Below are 20945 nucleotides of genomic sequence, written 5' to 3' on the forward strand. Positions count from 1 at the left end.
TAATGCTATCCCTTATCAAAAGTGCCACTCCCCCTCCTCTCTTGCCTCCCTTTCTATCCTTCCTGTAGCATTTGTATCCTGGAACATTAAGCTGCCAGTCCTGCCCATCCCTGAGCCATGATTCCGTAATTGCTATGATATCCAGTTCCATGTTCCTAACCATGCCCTGAGTTCATCTGCTTCCCTGTTAGGCCCCTTGCATTGAAATAAATGCAGTTTAATTTATTAATCCTACCTTGTCCCTGCCTGCCCTGACTGTTTGACTCACTTCTATTCTCAGCTGTACCCGTCCTTGAAAGGTTTTAGCATCTGGTGCCGCAGGAAAAGTTAGGCTCCTCATGACAGAAAAAAGCTGCAGTACCATAGGCTGTCATGAGAATTACTTGTTTTGTTTTCCTTCTGCCACTACAATGTTGTTACCCAGAAAAAAAGTGACATTATTTCCACATTCTGGGTCTTGTGCTGAATGTCAGGGATGAATGAGTCAAGCTTCCCAGCAGATGCATAATGTAGGAAAATACTGACTGCCCAACTTCAAAATAACTGCTGCAGGCAAGTTAGTTCAGGGTTGTGCTCTACTCTTGTGACCACTGAAATAACTCTTCAGAGGTTGGCATCCCATCACTAATCACACTTTATTTACAAATGCATAGCATTTGACGGTAGCACTACCTCTCACTGAGTCAAGCACTCAGTATTTCAATATCCCTGACATTTACCGTTTTTAATCTGTCAGCCAGCTCTCCCTAATTGGATCAGATGAACTCATATTCTATGATGTCCAGCTAGCTGACCTCATTTCAAATCACCCCAGTAAGTGAAGTAAAAGGGTAAAGTCACGAGAGGGCTGCTCTCTCATTAAACAGAGAGAGAGAGAGAGGACTAGTGGTTGTTTAACCTGAGGGACATTGTGCCTTGGGCGAGGGGAAAGGTTTGTAAGGAGAGTCTGTTGTGATAACCTAGCCAGTGGAGGAACTGATGCCATGCTATAGACAACACTCTGCAAACCAGCTGTCCTTCCAGCTGAACTATCCAACCCCCATCCCTCAATGATAACACTAGTATACAAATAAAGAATACAGTCACAGCAACATCCTGTGCCCATTATTTTAACATTGGTTTTCACCCACTTCTTGCAAAAGTGTTAATCCCCTGCTAACAGAGGAGAAAAGGCATTGTATATAACCAAATTAAGCACCTGTTAGATTATGTTAAGTTATTTTTAAGCTTCTATGTTTTTTGTACATAATTTAGATCACAACAGTTAGTATTTTTACTTCTTAGTCAAAGATGCCCGACACTGATTCTTACACTGGCATCAATTAAAAATAATTTAATTAACAAGAATGTTTACTTTTACACTGTTAGATTAGGTGCGAAACCTGTTAAAATGTTAAACGTTGTGTAATGAGGAAACAGAGTTTTTAATGGCTTATTAACTTCATTAACATCACCGACTATCTCTGGCTCTGAAAGTAACTAATGTCATATTCGTGGAAGCACATATTTCTCAGAGCTAAGATTAAAAAGAAACCAATACTTCCATTTTAAAGCTTGCTTATGTATTTCATCTTCTCCATTAACCATATATGTATGTCACAATCTTCATTGCATTTTCTGTAAAATGACCTCGAAAAGTGAAGGAAGATCAGTGACTTTAACTTCCTAGCTTGCCCATGAGAATTCTCCTGCTTGATGATATCACTGTTGTTGGATGCCCAATATCTCCTTGGCATCAGATTCAAATTTAATATTGAGAAATGTTAAATCCGTGTCATAGAGATCAGCAGATCTTTATGGCCAGTTCACTTTGAAGTTAATAGCTAGTGGTACTGTTCTGCTGCTAACTGCAGAATTCAAGATATTGGCTTACACTAAGAAAAATGTTGAAAATGTGTTGCTGGTTAAAGCACAGCAGGTTAGGCAGCATCCAAGGAATAGGAAATTCGACGTTTCGGGCATGCTTATGCCCGAAACGTCGAATTTCCTATTCCTTGGATGCTGCCTAACCTGCTGTGCTTTAACCAGCAACACATTTTCAACTGTGATCTCCAGCATCTGCAGACCTCACTTTTTACTAAGAAAAAAGTGTCAGGGTACTAACCTCTCAAATGTGGAGAATCGTAATTAGAAATGAAAAGTGTGGCACTGGAAAAGCACAGCCAGTCAGGCATCATCCGACGAGCAGGAGAGTCGACATTTCGACTATAAGCTATTCATCAGGAATGGTGATGATTGTGGGTGGGTGAGTTGAGCGATTAATGGGAGGGAGTGGCTCTGGCGGGAAGGTAGCTGGGAATGCGATAGGTAGATGACGGTGGGTGGTGATGGTGATAGGTTGGAGAGGAGGTGGAGCTGATAGGTGGGAAGGGAGATGGACAGGTAGGACAGTTCAAAAGGTCACTGCCAAGTTAGAGGATTGCATCTGGGAAATGGGGGCAGGGGAAAATGAGCATATTGGTGAATTCAGCATTGATCTCTTGTGGGTGGAGGATCCCAAGGCAGAAAATGAGGCGTTCTTCCTTCAGTCGTCAGGTGTTTAGGATTTGGCGATGGAGGAGGCCAAAGACTTACATGTTCTTGACAGAGTGGGAGGGGTAGTTGAAGTGTTTGGCCATGAAGCAATGGGGTTGATTGGGATGTGTGTCCCAGAGATGTTCTCTGAGTGCAAGTTGATGTCCTGTCTCCCCACTGTAGAGGAGACCATATCGGGAGCAACGGACACAGTAGATGATGTGTGTGGAAGTGCAGGTAAATCTCTGTTAGATATGCAAGGATCCTTTGGACAGAGGTGAGGTGGGCGGTGTGGGCGAAGGTTTTGTATTTCTTGCAGAGGCAAGTGAAGGTGCAAGGAGTGGAGGTTAGGTTTGTGGGGCATGGGGAGGGCGTGGACCTAACAAGGGAGTCATGGAGGGAGTGGTCTCTGCAGACTGCAGATAGGGATGGGGAGGGAAATATATCCCTGGTGGTGGCAGGAGGATGATGTGTTGCATCTGGAAGTTGGTGGGGTGGAAGGTGAGGACTAGGGAGTGGCAGTGGTGGGGGGTGGGAGGTCTGTCCTTGTTGCGATTGGAGAGGTGCGGAAAGTGGAGAAGATGTGCTGGAGGGCATCATTGACCACGAGGAGGGGAAATTGTGGTCCCTGAAGAAGGAGGCCACCTGGGATGTTCTATGGTGGAATTAGAATCCCTTCAGAATCCCCACAATGTGGAAACAGGCCATTTGACCCAATAAGTCCACAATGACCCTCCGAAGAGTAACCCACCTAGACCATTCCCCTACATTTACTAATACGTCTCACACTATGGGCAATTTAGCAAAGCCAATTCACCTCACCTGCATATCTTTGGATTGTGGAAGGAAACCAAGGCACCTCCAGGAAAACCCATGCAGACATGGGGAGACAGTTGCCTGAGGCAGGAATCAAAACTGGGTCCCTGGCGTTGTGAGGCTGTAGTGCTAACCACTGAGCCACTGTGCTGCCCCCTCAGGTGCTCCTGGGGGCAGATGCGGCGCAGGCAGAGAAATTGGGATTAAGAGATAGCATTTTTGCAGGAAGCAGGGTGGGAGGAGGTGTAGCTGTGAGTTGTAGTTTATGTCCATGTTGAGTCGGTTGCCTACCTATCTATCTCTCTTCTCACCTATCTGCTCCATTCTCTTCTCCGACCGATCACCATCACCGCAACCCCCCCCCCATTATTCATCTACCAATCGCATTCCCAGATACCTTCCCCCCAGCAACTTTCCACCCCCTCTCCATTTATCTCTCAGCCTGCTTGGATCTCCGTCCATTTCAGATGAAGAGCTTATGCTTGAAACGTCAACTCTCCTGGTCTTCAGATGCTGCCTGCCTGGTTGTGCTTTTCCAGCATTACACTTTTTGACTCTGATCTCCAGCATCTGCAGTCCTCACTTTTTCCCTCAGAATTGCAATTAGTAAAAGTACTGTCTTGTCTTTAGTACTGAATTTCATATTTTATGAAATCCTAACTGGAATTCGATGCTAGTAGCTATGCTGCTGTACATAAATGTATGAGTTAATTAGCTAATGTAAGTCAGCTAGCTACTCTCTTACATTCTTTTAACTTAGGAGCTCCAACAGTATAGAGATATAATAAAACTTTCATACCATTGCTGGTTTTCTCAGGAGCTTTGGTACAACTGATTAAACAGTTGTAGCTGAATCTGCAATAGTTGCTTTCTCAAAATTCACAAGAATTTAATTCTGTGAATAACTGCTATGTGATGTCAAACTTGATTAGTATAGATCTCATTAGAAATCCTCTGTTTAATTCCAGTCCTTATTGGATACATTCCACAGTAGACATGATTGGTGAAAGAATATGTTTATGGTCTGATACTATAACTCATAGCTCTGATTAAAAATTCTCATAAGCCCCTGAAGAAATACATTAGGTACTTTGGTGTACTACAGGTGTAATTAAGAGAACCCTGATATACTTCTGAGATGTCTCAACCAATCTTTGACTAAACTATAATAAAATTCCCTGATAATATCTCTCTGGCTTGTTATATACTCCATGTAATATTCATGGTACAGGGCCATACCTGAATTTATAGAAACAAATCAATTTTTTAAAACTTAGGATCCTGAATACTTACACTTTTTATGAAAACAGAAGTTCAAAGGGAAAGACAAATGTGGAACTAAATAATGTAGTTTTAATATCACTGGACTAGGAATTGGAGAGACGCATGCTATGCAGACGAATAGTCTGAGGCCATAGGTTTGAATCCCACATGGCATTTGACGAAATTTGAATTCAATAAAATCATAGAATTAAAAGCTGGCTAAATGATGTTCATGCAACCATTGTTGATGGCCATTAAAATCTCATTTGGTTCATTCATGTCATTCAATTTTCTTACCTGGCCTACACATGACTCCAGATCTACAGCAATGTAGTTGACTCCTAAGTACTGTCTGAAAGTATGGAAGGGAAAAAAAAAGTACTGCCCTGAGCTGTAACACCCACATCCCATAAATTTTCATTAATTCAGCGCTTTTGCACTCAGATGAAGAAATATACTTGATGGTTGGTAAATTGGACCTACAATGTTACTTTTGATTATTCTATAATCAAAGTGTACTCCTTAGAAAGATAACCTATCACAGTATAATTAAGAACGAGACAGCCAGAAACTATGTGAAGAAATAAAATCGCAGGAGTGGGATAGAAAGATATGATAATGCAACTGAAGACAAGAAAGGTTGTTCCTGCAAATCAAGATGAGCTACTCTGAACAGGAAATGAGCAACGCGATGAGAAGCATCATCAGCAGTAGATACTTGCCAATGAGGATGTTAATGAGAAGGAGCAAGGGACTGAGAGACTATGTAAATGATATCCTCACAAGAAGGTGGATCAATTAAGTTTCCTAGAAATGCCAGAGTATTAGTGCTGCATGAGGCTGCTCATAGCTAAGCGAATTGCTTTCTGACGTATGAACATGTGGGCATTTCCTACCATTAGCTGCAAAAGTCACAACTGCCGCAAACCTCTTCATATCTGGGTTGTTCTAAGGATCAAATTATGTCGTGGCAACATTTCTCCCACGGCTGCTCATTGTTGCATGATCCTGTTCACAGTTACATCTTACATGGAGTTCCAAAAGGACACCACAATGAGGCAAAGAGGGTTTTCATATACCTCCATTTGAGGATTCCATCAAGTGTAGACCATCAAAGCAACAACTACTGGGGCAGCCTATGTCATAAGGCCTTGCAGTATAGAGAAGTACTACAGTCAGAAGGTCCAAGGAACTAATGCTGATGACAGTACCGTATGAGAGGTAGCTTCCTCAATATTATTTCTGACTTTGCTGATCTATGATCACCATTTGAGCATCTTAGTGAACGACCAATTGGAATACAAGAGGTATTTTTGCATCTTTACCATTGCAGCTGCTAGAATAGTAGAATGTTTCACATACTCTGCATGCCACTTCTTCATACACAGTAATGCCTCAGTAGCTTTTCACAAAGGTGAGACTCTCGCAATGAAATAGTTGTGTCATCAAAGTCCTAATTTAAGACAGGGGGCAGGTGACGGAGTCTTCCAATCTGTCCCTATTACTTTGAACAATCTCAAGGAACTTTGGCATGGGCACAAATCTCTAACTCTTGGCTCGGGATAAGCACCTTGTGTATGAATCACGAGCCTATGCATTACACCTCAACTGGCCATGGCTGTGCCTGTTCTTCATTCTTCAGCGAGGATTGCCCATACTACATTTGATTTCAAGATCTCTCTCTGTTCACTTGTGGATTGTAATTGACTCTGTCTCACCAATTCTAAGATCAAAGAGTGTCTATTGAGCTAAGTCTGTCTGCACTGGTGAAAGCATGATTTGAGTGATGTTACAGTGCAGCCTAATTACTCAAGTCAATGAAGATATCTCTTGGTCTGCACCTACTCCCCATTTCGAAATATGTCTCTATGGAAAACATAGGAAGTAGCTATTCTAAATCAACTCTGTCAGCAGCTGCTTCTGCAGGGCACAACCAATTCATTAAGCTCATTCTAAGACATGAAGAAAATCAAGGAGGAATGAGTTCTATCCCTATCATCTGGAGATAATCAGATCTTTTCACAAAGTTTTATACAGACTTTCATCTTGTCACCACCTGATATACTGCTACCCTGGGCTACCCCCCTGTCAGAACAACCATATATGGCCAGCCACATTTGACAAAGTCCTCTCTCTTGAATTGTTCAATGTTTCCATTCCAGCAAATTAGCTGAGAGTTGAGACAATGTTGCCCTTCTTCACTGCTTCAAGATACACTAACATATTTGATGCTACGATTTTCAGTGTTATGACTCTCACTTTTGCTCTAGATCTGAGCTTTGCTCCTGCGAATCTAAGTCTTGAATGTTCTAGAGGACAGTGCTCTCTCAGGCTGCTCAGCCCCATGTGTGCTTATGCCTGCAGACCTGTGTTACAATTATGAAGTTCATAATATTATGTTTTTGCACCATTTCATTTATAAATTATTATATTTTATGATTGTAACTTTAAGCGTCGGGTAGATGCAGGAGGTCATTTGACCTTGCTGGAGTTTGCAACACAGTAATTCTAGGTAGTTCAGTTGTGAGAGATGAAAAAGACTCAAAATTGTTTTATTGAAAGAAAGGTTAAAATTATTTACACTTGAAGGCTATGACAGCAATTTCTATGTCTACCATGAGTAAACCTTGAATCTCCCAGTTTTAAAATATGAAACCTTGATGTGTTATTCTTTCAATTATTTACCAGATGTTTGAAGCTCTCAAAAGTTCTTGGTGAATTGAGAGACCAGCTTCAAAATACTTGCCTATCCTTTTGCTCTATCACTGCCCTCATCCTTCTTCTATTTCCCAATAAACTGGCAACCACAACAATGGCTGTCACTTTGCTTTCACATCTCACCAGTCTTTCAACTCCATGTCTCTGCCATTTCTAATTGGATGGAGACCATGCACCATGGCCACTAATTGGCCTGCTTGTTAAAAATTTAGTCTGTTCCATCACTCTCAGTTGAGGAGATTGCTTTGCCTCCAGGATTTGATCTACAATGCTAATGAATATGATCTATGATCGCAAAGGATTTTGTGCCTGAGAAATTTGATATATTAGCTATCTTATGAATCAAAAGTGTTTGTAGCACATCATACTTCCCATGGTCATTTCTGTACATAATCTTGAGTATGTTTCCTCGAACTCAGTTTGGTTTTTCACCTTGAGATTATTCATACTCTTATACAAAATAGGGTGTGCAAAATTAGTCAAAGGGGAGTATACTGTTACCAATTTTGCACCAGGATTAGTGCTAATGTGAGGGAAAGGAAAAATTTAAAGTTTTATAAATGTTGTGGAAATTAATGAGTGTGGCAGAAAGAAGCAGGCATTTTATTGTGGTTGCACACAACATTTTTGACTCTCCCTTAGATACTCTTCAGAATGTATGATAATTGTACGAAAAAAACAATATCATTTCAATGGTAAAATATCAGCCACTGCAAACTGACCAAATCAGAGACCGAAATACACAAAGCAACCATTTCCAGGGAAGTGGAAAGACAGAAATTAATCACACAAGCACATTTTTATGACATATTTAGACTAATGTAAAATAAAGAGAAAAAAAACAAAATTAAAGGATTGCATACAATTAATTAATAACTAAAATTCAGAGAACAAAGTGCATAAATGCATTTGCTTGCCAACATTTTGCTGAATCATGTCTTTATGATCAGATATATGAAATAGTTTTGCTACACAAATCACACAAGCAGCTATTTCTTGGAGAAATGCCACATGAGGATGTATAATAAAACAATGTACAAAGTGAACATGACAGTCAGTTCTGAAAATAAGCTATTACCTGTTTGCTAGCAGTGCCCTGAAGGTCAATTGACTCAGTCCTAGATTACAATGCAGCACTTTTGACCAATCCCAGTTCCACTCAGTTATAGCTGACTGTTGATAAATGAAAATAGGGTACTGTTAGTTATTAATCAGAGCTAATATGATAAGTATATTGCAGCGCCAGCTGTGATGGACTAAGTAAAGAGAAGGAGGTCTTGAACAAGGGCTGAGACAGAAGATATCAATCATGTACACACAAAAGCTTTTTATTCTAATAAGGTGACAATTAATTTGGGTTTGTTCTCATTGGTTATTAAAAAGCTAAATCAATTTTGTTGTTGTGTTCTTTTAGATCACAAGGCTATTTTCACCCCACTTTTGTAAGCAGTCCTTGCATTTGTGTTTTTTCCCAAATCACTTATTTTGCAAGCAATTTTGTAGGTAAAATAAAAGTAACAAACAAAATGCGTTACAGTAAAGTTGGATTCAACAGTAATGATTACGAGCAAACTAACTGAACTACGAGCCCAGAAGGGAACTCTACTCAAAAAGAAATGTGTACTGAACAGTTTTGTGCTGCAGCATTGTAGCATGTTGAACAGACCACTCTGTGGGCTTATATGATTAATTAATTAACCCTATTGCACTTCTAATAGAAATTTGCATTCTCAAAAACAAAATTTTTAAAAAATATTGCCCCTGCTTTGTTGATGTACATGCAGAGGAATAGATCCTAATGACTAGTTCTCACCACATAATTACGGGCACATTTTGGTATCTGCTACATGAGCAGTGGACAGTGGTGAATAAGGGAACAAGAACTATAATGTTGGTTGTGGTGAGCTGGAGAGATTGGCAGAAGCAGCAATGCCCTAACTGATGTATGTTTGTATCCAACTTGTATGTAATAACGAGAAATTTAATGATAAAGGAAGTCCTTCTCTTTGGCTGCACATTTTCACAATTCACAAGTCTTGTTCAAGGCAGGCAGAGAGTCAAGCTGTGCTCAACTCAATGTGAAATTAAAAGTACAAAGAAAAACTATTAATTCTAGAGATCAACAGATCTAGAGATGCTGTTGAAGCAGAAACAAGGAGTGTTGAAGAAATTCAGTAGGATTGGCAGCATCTGTGGAGAGAAAAACAAACTCAAGTCAGTGACCCTTTGTAAGAACTGAAAACATCAGGGAATATGTGGTATTTATAGTGAGCACAGCATGGGAGGGATGGTGTTGGTAAGGGAGGAGGGAGACACATAAACAAAGATGCTGCCCAAATAGTCTGTGTGTGTGTGTGTGTGTGTGTGTGTGTGAGAGAGAGAGAGAGAGAGAGACAGTCAGACAAACACAATGAGCATACACTTCAGGACCCAACTTGAAGTTTAACAATTTCAGAGCATGAACCATCTCATTCTATGGTCACTACCCACCTACCCACCCACATGTGTTCAGTTTGGGTTGGTCCCAGCACTGTCAATCCATTTTCAACTATTGACAGATCCTGTTAGCACTATTCAGCATTAGCATCTTCTCCAACTTCCAATCAGGTATCCCTTTACTTGCTTCCATTTGTTCTCTCTCTCTCTCTCTCTCTCTGGGCAGCATCTCCATTAAACCATTTTGCTCCATCCTCTACTCAAGCTCAACACCATTATCAGCACTAATACCACCTTTTCCAAGCTGTTTTCAGTTCTGCTGAAGAGTTACAGCCTCTGTTGCGACTCACAATATCCTCATCTAATTTTAACCAAGTATGCCACTCATCAACATAATATTAAAGACATGTGCCTCTGTATTTTCACAACAGTTTTTAAGTATTAATATATACTGTTCGAAATTTGGTTCAATATCACAGATATAAATAAGTAGTTATTCATTTAATATCCCAGACTGCTATTTATTAATCCTGCCAAACTGATATTAAAAGTTAAAATGGTTAATTCTTGGCATGATTACTAAATGACACAACGTGGCAAAATTTTGTCTATCGATGTCGCACCAAAATTAAACATGTCAGTCCTCTCATTTCAATGAGGGAATGACAATAGTGACTGTCATAGGAGAGTTCTAAGCTCAGGGTAATCATCCTTTCTGGCTGAAAAGACAATTATATTTTGGCAAGCATCTTCTGTGAATAATGAAGTAGAGTAAAAATACAGTAAATGTCAATTTTAAAAATGTAATTTTTCAGTATTAAAAGTTGAACAGTTTAATATTAATAAGTTGTAAATTAAACTAAACAGTAACATATAAGAAAAGGAAATATTTAGTGCAAATTTAAATTGGTCTTAGTGCTGTGATTTCAACGAACTGACTGCAGAATTTGAATCCATGGAGTAGGAAGAATACAAATTTGAATCCTGCTCCATTCACTTCATGTGTGAAAAAACGCTGGGAACAGCAAATGTCATCTTCTTACAGAGTGGAAAGAAATTGGGTGTATGTTCTATTTAGGTAGCACTTTATGTCTCATTGAAGACTATTATGCCTTACTGAGGTAGTGAACTGGAATACAATTCCCAGAATCATCTTAATTGGATTTTAAAAAGCAGAATTCCTCAATTTATCCATCTGTTTGACCCAGGTTAACAGAAAGCATGGATCAGGTTTCCGTACTTACAAGAATTGCTATTTATGACATATAGTTAAATCCTAACCACAGATAAGCAATTATGAACTGACGACTTACAATTGCAGCTAATTAAATTCTAACTTCCTTATCAACTTCAATTCCCATGTATACATATATGGTTAGACACAGAAGAAAAAAAAATGGGTGTGATGGGCGGAAGAAAAGACTGACAAGACAGTTCATTGGCTCCTGCTCACGGGGTTTGCTGAGATACTCCTTTTGACTAGTCAGGAAATGCTGATCCTTGCTTTTCCCACTCCAGATATTTTCACTTGTTTGCAGAAGGTACAGGATGGTGGAATGACATTTAAAGTTTTTGGCTTACTGGTTAACGGTCACAGTTTAAAAAGACCTTGTGAACATCTGATTGTTTCAACTCAAACATTCATGCCCCCAAAGCTGTTCACCATCCGAGGAGTCATTCACATTTTTTTTGACAAGTAAAAGGCTTGAGCCATTGATAACTGGTCACAAGTCCACAGCTATTCATTGCCAGGCAAATCTCCATTCATGGAGATAGTGAGGACTGTAGATGCTGGAAAGTCAGAGCAGATAAAATGTGGAGTTGGAAAAAGTAGCATCAGAGGTCCCAATAAAGGGTCTTGCCCAAAACGTTGACTCTCCTGCTTTTCTGATGCTGCTTGATCTGCTGTGCTTTTTCTAGCTCCACATTTGATCAAATTTCTATTTATTCTCATCCCTTGGCTCCAGCTCGTTTGCAAACAAGTCTTCCACCACTGCTTGAACAAGCAGCTGTGTAAACACTGCTTATAATGGTGACAGCTGACTTGCTTTTAAAAAGTGCAGCAATTCTTAAACAATCGGGTTTTTAAAATGTTCTTTTCCCATTTCAGTCCATAATCAAAAATAAATAAAAAGAAAAAGAAATTGACTTTATAAGGCCTGTAAGCACATCCAGCACCAGACTTTGGGCAGACTTAATGCAAAAAGTTATGGCAAGTAAAGCACAAATATAGTTATTAAATAACTAATAACAAACCAATAAAAATATTGCACCTTTTCGTTCTACAATATTTTTTATTGTGAAAGTTACCTGGTTGAAGCTCTTGGTGCCAATATGGTTAAAAGCATGCAGAGGGTTAAATATCAAAGGTTGCTGAAAATCATGCATCCTAAGTTGCCAAGGTATCTGCGGGGATTCTTTCTCATCAGAAAACCGCTGAGCATAAATTTGTTCCTTTATCTGATCCTAAAGGCAAAACAAAAATATAAGTGTCAGACTAAATAATTGGTGAAACAAACAAACCAATTTGTACTAGTGATTACTTTCAAAGAAATCAGTTTGAAGTTTAATACTTTTCAAAGCTTTTTTAACATTCCAGTGAATTAAGTATTTTATACAGTATTAAAAACATTTGAGTATCACTGCCACCAGTCTGTAAAACGAATGGTACATTTACTCGAAGAATAGCTACTCAGCATGTGCAAAAGGGAGTTATTTTATAACCATGTCAGATCATGAAGAAACTAGACACTATCTGTATAGTTCCATGTTCGAAGTCTTCTCAAATCATCTTCTGTATATAGTTATGTTCAATAATATTTCTTGTTGTCAATTGCAAGAATATCTATCTCACATGACTACACACGTGAACTGGGACTGCTTCATGGCAGACAGCCAATCTGATTCGGAGTAGTCTCTGTGAAATGGCTCGGCATCATGGCAGAGTGAAATTATGAACCATTCACTTCTGATTTCAACCCCAACCCATTTAACAATCCTGGGCAATATTTCAGTTTTTTTTAATTGTCCTGCTGAAAGTTCACAGACCAAAATGTTAAGATTGTTTTCCTCTCCATCGATTTTACCTGACCTGTTGAAAGTTTCCAGTTTTCTTTAAATGTTTTAAATTGCTTATAAAATTAATCCTGCGGCTGTATGTTCGTTGTTTTTTCTAGAGGTAAGAGCACCCAAAAATACTTTTGAAAAGCAGAATAAAATTTGCTAGAACTGCTCAGGAGGATTTAAACTAGCAAGGTTGGGGGGGGGGTGGGATCAAGGTAGGACTAATAAATTAAACTGCATTTATTTCAATGCAGGGGGTCTAACAGGGAAGGCAGATAAACTCAGGGCATGGTTAGGAACATGGGACTGGGATATCATAGCAATTACAAAAACATGGCTCAGGGATGAGCAGGATTGGCAGCTTAATGTTCCAGGATACAAATGCTACAGGAAGGATAGAAAGGGAGACAAGAGAGGAGCCGGAGTGGCACTTTTGATAAGGGATAGCATCACAGCTGTGCGGAGGGAGAATATTCCCGGAAATACATCCAGGGAAGTTATTTGGATGGAGCTGAGAAATAAGAAATTGATGATCACTTTATTGGGATTGTATTGTAGACCCCCTAATAGTCAGAGGGAAATTGAGAAGCAAACTTGTAAGGAGATCTCAGCTATCTGTAAGAATAATAGGGTAGTTATGGTCAGGGATTTTAACTTTCCAAACATCGACTGGGACTGCCGTAGTGTTAAAGGTTTAGATGGAGAGGAATTTCTTAACAGCGTACAAGACAATTTTGATTCAGTATGTGGATGCACCTACTAGAGAAGGTGCAAAACTTGACCTACTCTTGGGAAATAAGGCAGGGCCAGTGACTGAGGTGTCAGTGGGGGAGCAGTTTGGGGCCAGCGACCATAATTCCATTCATTTTAAATTCGTGATGGAAAAGGATAGACCAGATCTAAAAGTTGAAGTTCTAAATTGGAGAAAGGCCAATTTTGACCGTAATAGGCAAGAACATTCGAAACCTGATTGGAGGGAGATGTTTGCAGGTAAAAGGACGGCTGGAAAATGGGAAGCCTTCAGAAATGAGATAACAAGAATCCAGAGAAAGTATATTCTTGTCAGGGTGAAAAGGAAGGCTGGTACGTATAGGAATGCTGGATAACTAAGTAAATTGAGAGTTTGGTTAAGAAAATGAAGCAAGCATATGTCAGGTATAGACAGGCTAGATCGAGTGAATCCTTAGAAGAGTAGAAAGGAAGTAGGAGTATACTTAAGAGGGAAATCAGGAGGGCAAAAAGGGGACATGAGATAGCATTAGCAAATAGGATTAAGGAGAATCCAAGGGAGTTTTACAAATATATTAAGGACAAAGGGTAACTAGGGACAGAATAGCGACCCTCAAAGATCAGCAAGGCAGCCTTTATGTGGAGCCACAGAAAATGGGGGAGATACTAAATGAATATTTTGCATCAATATTTAGTGTGGAAAAGGATATGGAAGATATAGACTGTAGGGAAATAGATGGTGACATCTTCAAAGTGTCCATATTACAGAGGAGGAAGTGTTGACTTTCTTGAAACGGTTAAAAGTGGATAAATCCCCACTTTTTCCCACCTGATCAGGTGTACCCGAGAACTCTGTGGAAAGCTACAGAAGCGATTGCTGAGCCTCTTGCTGAGATATTTGTATCATTGATAGTCACAGGTGAGGTGTCAGAAGACTGGAGGTTGGTAAACATGGTGCCACTGTTTAGTGAGACCAGTGAGCATGACCTCGGTGATGGGCAAGTTGTTGGAGGGAATCCTGAGGGACAGGATGTACATGTATTTGGAAAGGCAAGGACTGATTCGGGATAGTCAACATGGCTTTGTGTGTGGGAAATCAAACTTGATTTGAGTTTTTTGAAGAAGTAACAAAGAAGACTGATGAGGTCAGAGCAGTAGATGTGATCTATATGGACTTCAGTATGGCGTTCGACAAGCTTCCCCATGGGAGTCTGATTAGTGAGGTTAGATCTCCTGGAATACAGGGAGACCTAGCCATTTGGATACAGAACTGGCTCAAAGGTAGAAGACAGAGGGTGGTAGTGGAAGGTTGTTTTTCAGACTGGAGGCCTGTGACTAGTGGAGTGCCACAAAGATCGGTGCTGGGTCCTCTACTTTTTGTCATTTACATAAATGATTTGGATAAGAGGTACAGTTAGTAAGTTTGCAGATGACACCAAATTTGGAGGTGTAGTGGACCTCAGATTACAACAGGATCTGCACTAGATGGGCCAATGGGCTGAGAAGTGACAGATGGAGTTTGATTCAGATAAATGTGAGGTTCTGCATTTTGGGAAAGGAAATCTTAGTAGGACTTATACACTTAATGTTAAGGTCCTAGGGAGTGTTGCTGAACAAAGAGATCTTGGAGTACAGGTTCATAGCTCCTTGAAAGTGGAGTTGCAGGAAGATAGGATAGTGAAGAAGGCTTTTGGTATGCTTTCCTTTATTGGTCAGAGTATTGAGTACAGAAGTTGGGAGGTCATGTTGCGGCTGTACAGGATATTGGTTAGGCCACTGTTGGAATATTGCGTGCAGTTCTGATCTCCTTCCTATCGGAAAGATGTTGTGAAACTTGAAAGGGTTCAGAAAAGATTTACAAGGATGTTGCCAGGGTTGGAGGATTTGAGCTACAGGTAGAGGATAAATAGGCTGGGGCTGTTTTCCCTGGAGTGTCGGAGGCTGAGCTTATAGAGGTTTATAAAATTATGAGGGGCATGGATAGCATAAATAGACAAAGTATTTTCCCTGGTATCGGGGAGTCCAGAACTAGTGGGCAGAGATTTAGGGTGAGAGGGGAAAGATATAAAAGAGACCTAAGGGGCAATTTTTTCACGCAGAGGCTGGTACGTGTATGGAATGAGCTGCCAGAGGATGTGGTGTAGGCTGGTAAAATTGCAACATTTAAGAGGCATTTGGATGGGTGTATGAATAGGAAGAGTTTGAAGGGATATGGACCAGGTGTTGGCAGGTGGAACTAGATTGGGTTGGGATATCTGGTCAGCGTGGGCAGGTTGGACCGAAGGGTCTGTTTCCATGCTGTACATCTCTATGACTCTATGACTCTAATTAAATGCAATTTGTTGTCTTTGGTGAGCTAAGTCACAGTTGTCAATTATTGTTGATGTTTAAAGTTCAGCAAAAGTGAAGAGCAATGTTCATTGCCTACCTGATTAAGGAAACAGGTCCTATAATTCAATGCAGATTTTTAGATAAAGATTACAGAAGAAATTGAAATGTAGACATAAAAGAAACCATAACCTAAAGGCTATAGGTGTCCTCAAATGTTTAGTGCCTATGAAGGCAGAGGTAAAAAAAAGTCCATTGTATGAAGTATTTAATGACCACAGAACATCCCAAACATTTTACAATCAATACAACATAATTGAAGTGTAATTTTGATTTTAATGTCAGAAAAGCATCACTGTGTGAATATACACACAATAAAGCTCCACAAACAATAATTTCTAAATGAATCAGGTAATCTATTTTAATGATGGTAGTTGAGTAATAAATACTAGTTAGAATACAGGAGAGGAATCTCCTAACTCTTCTTCAAAATACCATAATGAAATCTTTTATCTATAAAGGTGGATGTCTTAACCTAAAGGTAGCATTTCCACAAGTTGTATTGGATTTATAAGAGTAGAACTTTCGTACTGGACTGCAGTATTAGCCTAGATTTTGTGGTCAAATCACGAGAGTAGCATTTGAGCCCACAATCTGGTCAACTGGTTTGGATAGCATGCATCACAAGTTGCTAAAGGAAGTGTGTGGGGACACTGAAAGGGTTTGCTTCAATTTTTCAAGCTTCAGGAGATATGGGGTGATACCAGAGAATTCGAGAGTGGCAAATGTGACCTTCTTTGAGGAATGGTTTGAGGGCAGTCCTAGCAACTACAGAGCAGTTTGTCTTTCATTACTGGTGAGGTAAGGTTTTGGAATCCTTAATCAGGGAAAAAAAATCAAGAAGCACTTGGAGAGTTTTAAGTTAATTAAGGACACCCAATATGGGTTTGTAAAAGAAAATAAGTGTGGTGTTGGAAAAGCACAGCAAGTCAGGCATCATCCGAAAAGCAGGTGACTCAACATTTCGAGCTTACGTTCTTCATCATCACATTCCTGTTGAAGCACTTATGCTCAAAATGTCAACTCTCCTACTCCTCAGATGCTGCCTGATTGGCTGTGCTTTTCCAGCACCACACTTTTTGACTCTGATCACCAGCATCTGCAATCCTCACATTCTTCCAATGGATTTATAAAAGGCATGTTGTGTTTATCTAATTTAATTGATTTCTTTTGATGAAATAACAGAGAACATTGATGAAGGTCATGTAATGGATGTTATCTATTTGGCTTTTTAGGAAAGTTTGATCAAGTACCATATAAAGGCTGGTTAACAATGTCTAGGCTCATGGAATGGGACTGCCAGCAAATCAGCTGGATAAAAAAAGCAAAGGACAAAAAGCAGGAAGTTATGGTAATAGTTATTATGCAGAATAGAGGATGACAGACAGAAGTGTACCCCAAGGATCAGTGCTTTGATTATTTCTTTTTTCTATACATAAATTGTTGGATTTGAAATATAGAGTAACATTTTAAAAATGCATATTAAAATTAAGTATGATGCCAACTTGAAGATGTGGCAAACACAAAGGATAATATAAATGCAAGCGACTACCATACAGATTATCTTAGATAAACTGTACTAAGGAGTGGGTTGGTGATGAATAGTAGGCAAAGGCAAAAAAAAACAAGTTAGGTAGCATGGATCTAAGAAAATCTCAATGTGCTGACCAAATCACATGTGAAACTTTGCAAAAACCTGAAAGGAGAAGTCGAAATGTTGGATCTTCAAGTGTCTTGCTGTGAGCACTGGATGAAAGTGTTACAAATAATATAGTTGTTTGGAATCAGAGGGGACATGTGGACTGAGGTAATGTTTAAGTTGTCTGGTTTCCTTCCTGAAAGACAGATGATAAACACGATCAATTTTAGGTATTGAATGTGGTTGAAACAGAAAAATAAAACCCTTAAAAACAAGGAGGCGTCGACGATGTAAGGCCACCCGATCCTGGGGGACATGATACACATGTGACACCCATCAATGGTTGAATGATTAATTACTGAGAAACAAACAATGGGATCAAGCGAGGGCTCATCAGGCAGGATGTATGCACATTGCTTGCACAAACTGATGGATAAGTAAAGGTGCTCCATGGTGACAGCTAATGCACTTGGGAAAGAAGTAGACTGATAACCTACCTGGACACCAGATTACAGGAGGACTGATCATCTACTCCAAACTGACTCTAAAGAGTAAGATAGATGAGCTGAGGACACAGATTGACATGTGAGAGTATGATGTCATATTTATGACAGAAATTTAACTTCAAGATGGGCAGGAGTAGCAGCTCAGCATTCCTGAGTATAGAGTATTCAGGCAAGATAGAGAGGGGCGTAGAAGTGGGAGATGGGCTGTAATATCATTCAAGGAACCAAGTATAGCAGCAAGAAGGAGTATGGTATCTTGGAAGGATGATCAAATAAAGCCATGAGGGTAGAAGTTAAAAAAAAGGTGTAAATACATTGATGATGCAGGCCCCTAAGCAGTCAGGAAGAGATACAGGATCAAATACGCAATTGCATTTCAAAGAAGTCGGAAATATCAAGGTAATACAGTCAGGGAATTTTAATTGCTCAAATGTTAACTAGGATAGTTTTAGTGTGCAAGTTAAGGAGGGAACAAAATTTTTCAATGATATCCAGAAAAACGTTTTTAGTCAGTGTGTAGAAGGCCCAGTAAGAAAGGGGACAGTTTTGAACCTAATATTTTGAAATAGATGCAGCAGGGGAAGGCTTATTATTGGGGAGCATTTTGGAGATGGTGACCATAACACAGTTAGATTTAAGGTAGTTATGCAAAAGAATAAGAATTGACATGAATAAAAGTTCTAAACTGGGGAAAGAATAATTTTTCTAAGCTAAGAAACTATTTGACCCAAGGAGATTTAGAGGAGATAGTTATGGATAAATGGTGTCAGAGCAGTGGAGACATTCAAGGAGGAAATAACAAGAGTACAGGGCAATATATTCCCAAAAGGACAAAGAGTGGGTTCAAGGCAGAGAACCCTGGATGTCAAGAGTATGAAGATTAGGATTCAGAAAAAAATTAAAAGCTTATGACAAATCCTAAGGGCCCAATACGGCCGAGTCCCTAGCGGAGTTTAAAAAGTATCAGGAGGAACTTTTAAAGAAAACTGGGGAAGCAAAGAATATGCTTGAGAAAAATGTGGAGGAAAGAGTAAAGGAAACCCCATATGACTTTTTCCAATTATATAAAGAGCTAGAAAATAGCAGGGTCCAGTATGGACAATAGAGGTAATCTGAATATAGACCTGAAAGACATGGGCATAGTCCTCAATGAATGATTTGCATCAATCTTGACAATGAATAGGACAATGTAGGCATAGACATTAGGGTAGAAGACTGTGAAATATCAGAAGAAATTAACATAGATTGACAGGAGACTTAGCAGACTTTAGGGTTTAGCAGACTTAAGAAGTAGATAAATCTGCAGGTCCAGGTGAGATGTCTCCCAGTCTGTTGAAGGAGACTACAGAAAAGATGTCAGTCACTGGCCACCGGTGAGGGTTCAGAGGACTGGAGGATTGTTAATATTTCCCCGTATTAAAAAAAATAAGTTCGGGATAGAACCATGAAATTACAGGCCAATCAGTTTAATCTTGCTGAGTGGGAAAGTTATCAGTAAGAGTTCTAAGGGACAGAATATCTCTGCACTTGGAGAGACATAGACTAATCTAGAATAGTCAGCATGGATTTATCAAAGAAAGGTTGTGTTTTACAAACTTGGACAAATTTTTTAAAGAAGCAACCAGAAATGTTGATGAGATTATGCATTTGATCTTGTCTATCTAATGAACAAGACTTTTGATATGAAACCTCATGGCAGATTGGACAAGGAACTAACAGCTATAGGATCCAAGGCAAAGTAGCATATTAAAACTGGCTGAAATACAAAAGGCAGTGGCTGATGGTATAGAGGAAGAAACAACAATGTTTCTGGCCAATGAAAACTGAATTTTCCCAAACAGATTATTTGCCTCAATATTACAAAATATGACTTTAAAACAATTGCACGCATGTGGACAACAGAAGTAAATGTTGTAGAAACGCCTTGCAGTTTAAACAGGAGAGTTTATATTTAACCAGTTCTGAAAACGAGTATTGCAGAACTTCATCCAGAAACAGTTCAGTAACATAAATGTGCCATACTGTCAGTATGGTGATTAAAAAAAAGCATGATCTCTGCATTAAGTTGCTCTTTTCAACTGCACACCATATGGGCAGAGAATTCCCTGAAGTAAATGGTGAACGTATGTTGTTTCAAACTGACTTTTATTAGTCTTGTAAATGCGATCTTGTTTCAACTGCAGTACATTTATATCAAACTATTTCAATGATAAGAATCTTTGAAAAAAAACCTGCAATTGTCGAAACAATTGTTGAACAAAGGTGCAAAATCTAAAACAAAATAGGTTAAAAAAACTGCTTTTAAAACAATGTGACAAAATGTTACTGTTAATTCAAATATAAATATACAAAGAACATTGTACTGGCTAGCAAAATTACAAAACAGAGATAATAAAATTAAATTAATCAAATGCTGTATGTGGGCAATTAGGTATAATTAAAAAGATACAGTACATTTCAAAATATGCAAAATCAGTTTGTGGAAACAATTCTGTTTACATTTCATTTATTTTCATTTTTATTCAGATTTTCTATTGACTGAAAGGCATTTTAGTTTCTTGACTAATCCTTAGCTGACAGTAGGTACTGCCTTAGAGCAATAAACACCTAAAAAAAGTCTGTTTTCCTACCTCATTGAGTTGGATGATGTGATAAATTTGCCTCAGGTATTCACTGCCACCCGGCTGGTGGCAGACATCCAGAAGCATCATGCTTATTTTCCGCTCAGTTAATTCAGAAAACCTGCTTTTCTCGTTTGCAGAGGAACTTTCGGCTGTGGGATATGTACTACAACAGCAGGGTCAAAAATACATTATTTCATGCAAATTCAAGATGCATGAGAAGAATTACAACTTTAAATTTATTCTCTTAAA

General features: G+C 39.2%; 1 protein-coding gene across 4 annotated transcripts in view; it reads right to left on the reverse strand.

Moving 5' to 3' along the window:
• The window catches only part of kiaa0825 (KIAA0825 ortholog), a 447094-nt gene that overhangs the window by 227682 nt on the left and 198467 nt on the right, over nt 1–20945 (reverse strand). For 3 of the 4 annotated variants that reach the window (XM_060836740.1, XM_060836733.1, XM_060836724.1), the window contains exons 17-19: nt 20703–20859; nt 12058–12213; nt 8390–8484 (exon numbers count right to left, since the gene is read on the reverse strand). The exons of the other annotated variant lie outside the window; for it this stretch is intronic. In XM_060836740.1, coding sequence (XP_060692723.1) covers nt 8390–8484; nt 12058–12213; nt 20703–20859 — 408 coding nt within the window. The remainder of the gene's footprint in view (nt 1–8389; nt 8485–12057; nt 12214–20702; nt 20860–20945) is intronic. 4 annotated transcript variants of the gene reach the window in all.

The sequence above is a fragment of the Hemiscyllium ocellatum genome, chromosome 2 (genome assembly GCF_020745735.1).
Source record: "Hemiscyllium ocellatum isolate sHemOce1 chromosome 2, sHemOce1.pat.X.cur, whole genome shotgun sequence".
Classification (NCBI taxonomy): domain Eukaryota; kingdom Metazoa; phylum Chordata; class Chondrichthyes; order Orectolobiformes; family Hemiscylliidae; genus Hemiscyllium; species Hemiscyllium ocellatum.